The sequence below is a fragment of the Vollenhovia emeryi genome, unplaced genomic scaffold (assembly GCF_000949405.1).
Source record: "Vollenhovia emeryi isolate VEMERY1.0 unplaced genomic scaffold, V.emery_V1.0 DF939660.1, whole genome shotgun sequence".
NCBI lineage: Eukaryota > Metazoa > Arthropoda > Insecta > Hymenoptera > Formicidae > Vollenhovia > Vollenhovia emeryi.
In genome coordinates, this window is record NW_011966706.1 from 12206 (window position 1) to 14553 (window position 2348).

The window sequence follows — 2348 nt, forward strand, 5'->3', positions numbered from 1 at the left end:
AATGTTAACTCAATATAATTTAACAATGTTCTCTGAATGTTGAATTGTAACGTTTACAAGACATTACAATTCAGCGGACATTAGACGTTTTTGCAATATCTTTTCAACGTTGAATCTGCGTTTCGTAACATTGATGCAATATTGCAATGTTGTAATGGAACGTTTCTGAGATGTTGATTCAACATTTGTGTGCTGTATGAGAAGCTGCGATTGAGACGATAATGTACAGTTCCATGATCTCCTCTCCTTTCCCGCAGAAATTCGCGAGCTCGTCGATAGCCTCTTCCGTGATAACGGTGGAATCCACATCGAACGTCACAGCGTCCGCGGTTTTCCACACGTTCCTTAATTTGTCCAGGCTCGTCATCTGAAAGACCAACAACAAAGTGTTTAGCGACCAAGTGAAAAAAAAGAGAGAAGAGAAATAGAACGAAAAGAAAAAGAAACTTGGGTTTTACTTTTCGAACGGTCGACCTGTAACTTGGGGAAAAGAAACGAAAAGACGGAATCGCGCCTCTCATAGCGGGCGATACGAAATTTCCGCTAGGACACGAGTCCCGCGTGACCGTACATCGGGAACGTAAAGGCCTTCACACATAAAATTCCGTAAGGACGTAACACGTAAGCATAAGAAAATCGACCAATCACGGTCGATTTTCTTATGCTTATGTTTTACGTCCTTACGGAATTTTATGTGTGAAGGCCTTAGGGCCGTGGCACATAAAATTCCGTAAGGACTTAAAACGTAAGCATAAGAAAATCGACCAATCGCAGTCGAGAACGTAAGGCAGTAACGCAAGCAGTAGCAAATCCAATCTGTTGATTTTCTTACGCTTACGTTTTAAGTCCTTACGGAATTTTATGTGCCACGGCCCTTAACCGCACCGTACGGCACACGGCTACGTCAGTCCGAGCCTCTCACGTGATATCACACACCGCGAATACCGCTCCCCCCTTCGTTTTATTACCGACAAATTGACAATCGCGTGCGCGCCGATTAATATTCCCTGCGTCATCCGGCGAAAGGCGAGAGATCACGCGCGATTGCGCGGACACGTGAACGAACGAGCGAGCGTGCACTCCGCACGGGTCCGCTTTGCCACCCGAGCGCGGACTCACTCGAGCGAGAGAGAGACAGAGAGAAAGAGATATTGACCCTCGCCGTACTCGGGAATTCCAAGAGCACTCGACGCGAAGGGGCCGCTCAGAGCCGAAATATTCCCGGACGACACTGCTCGATCCGACACGAATGCGAGTCGACCGGTAAAAAGATCCAGAGCAGATTTCTGGTCGAGGAGCCGCCGGAGTCCGCGGGAATGAAGGAGCTCGCAAGGAGTGAGAATTACCTTGTCGACGCCACGACGGGATCGGCCAGACGGCAACGGCGAACTAGCCGTGGGCCAGTTGGTTGCCGCTGTGCTGTCGCGGCAAAAGGAAGTGGCAAGCTCCGCGGTGGTTTTATCACGCGATAGTAAACCGCCGTTTCGTAAGCGGCCGCCTTCGTAATCGCGCGTAATTGCCGGCTGGGGGTCCGCCGGCTCCGCGCTCGCAGCTCGTCAAAACGCTTGTTTTTCTCACGCGACCGCATTCCCTCCGCGGGGGACAGATCCACTCGTGTTTCGGCGATAAGATACCGATTAATTACTACGACTGCTCGGGTTGATCCGTCGATCCCCGTTCTCGCATTGTGAGATTCCTAATTTAATATGCCCTTAAAATGCGCCCCTTACGTAATGTCTGCAAAGTCCGTTCTACAATGAGTTGTGTTCGCCGTTAGTCAAACGTCATTCTCGTCCAAAAAGAACAACCCAGTGAGAAATAATTCGTCGATCGATGTCGAAACGATGTCGAATCGACGTCAATTTGACGGTATCGATGTCGATTCGACATCGTTTTGACATCGATCGACAAATCATTTCTCACTGGGAAGGATCAACATATAATCCGACCTATGACTGCGGTCAAGCTACCGCTTAGAAACACTGGCTGCGTTCAGCAAAAAAAGCTGCTTTGCAACTGTTGTAAAATTTGTGAATCTGATTGGTGTATTCTCTTGAGTGAATTTAAGAGCATACGCCAATCAGATTCACAAATTTTACAACAGTTGCAAAGCAGTTTTTTCTGCTGAATGTAGCACTTTCTCTTCTCTTTCTATCTTTATTGAAATATTAAGGGGAAGAACACTGCGAAACACTTGTAGTGACAGCTTGACCAGCCTCTAACTTCAACGGCTCGTTGTAGAATGGACTTTAATGATGACAAGACGGATTAGATATCTTCGGGGAGCGAATAATAAGAATAAAAACGATAACATAGAAGCAAATCGGACAGACAGCTTATTTTATTGG

At 47.2% G+C, this 2348-nt stretch overlaps 1 protein-coding gene across 3 annotated transcripts in view; it reads right to left on the minus strand.

Annotated features, from left to right (window-relative positions):
- LOC105556992 (phosphoserine phosphatase) overlaps window positions 1–1872 on the minus strand; it is a 4840-nt gene extending 2968 nt beyond the window's left edge. Inside the window, exons 1-2 of one of the 3 annotated variants that reach the window (XM_012004112.1) lie at window positions 1731–1872; window positions 228–367 (exon numbers count right to left, since the gene is read on the minus strand). In XM_012004112.1, coding sequence (XP_011859502.1) covers window positions 228–367 — 140 coding nt within the window. In that variant the 5' untranslated portion in view covers window positions 1731–1872. Of the gene's footprint in view, window positions 1–227; window positions 368–458; window positions 603–1346; window positions 1541–1730 lie in introns of those variants that run through there. The other 2 variants (XM_012004114.1, XM_012004111.1) reach the window with 2 other exon arrangements.
- Between the last annotated feature and the right edge of the window lie 476 nt (window positions 1873–2348).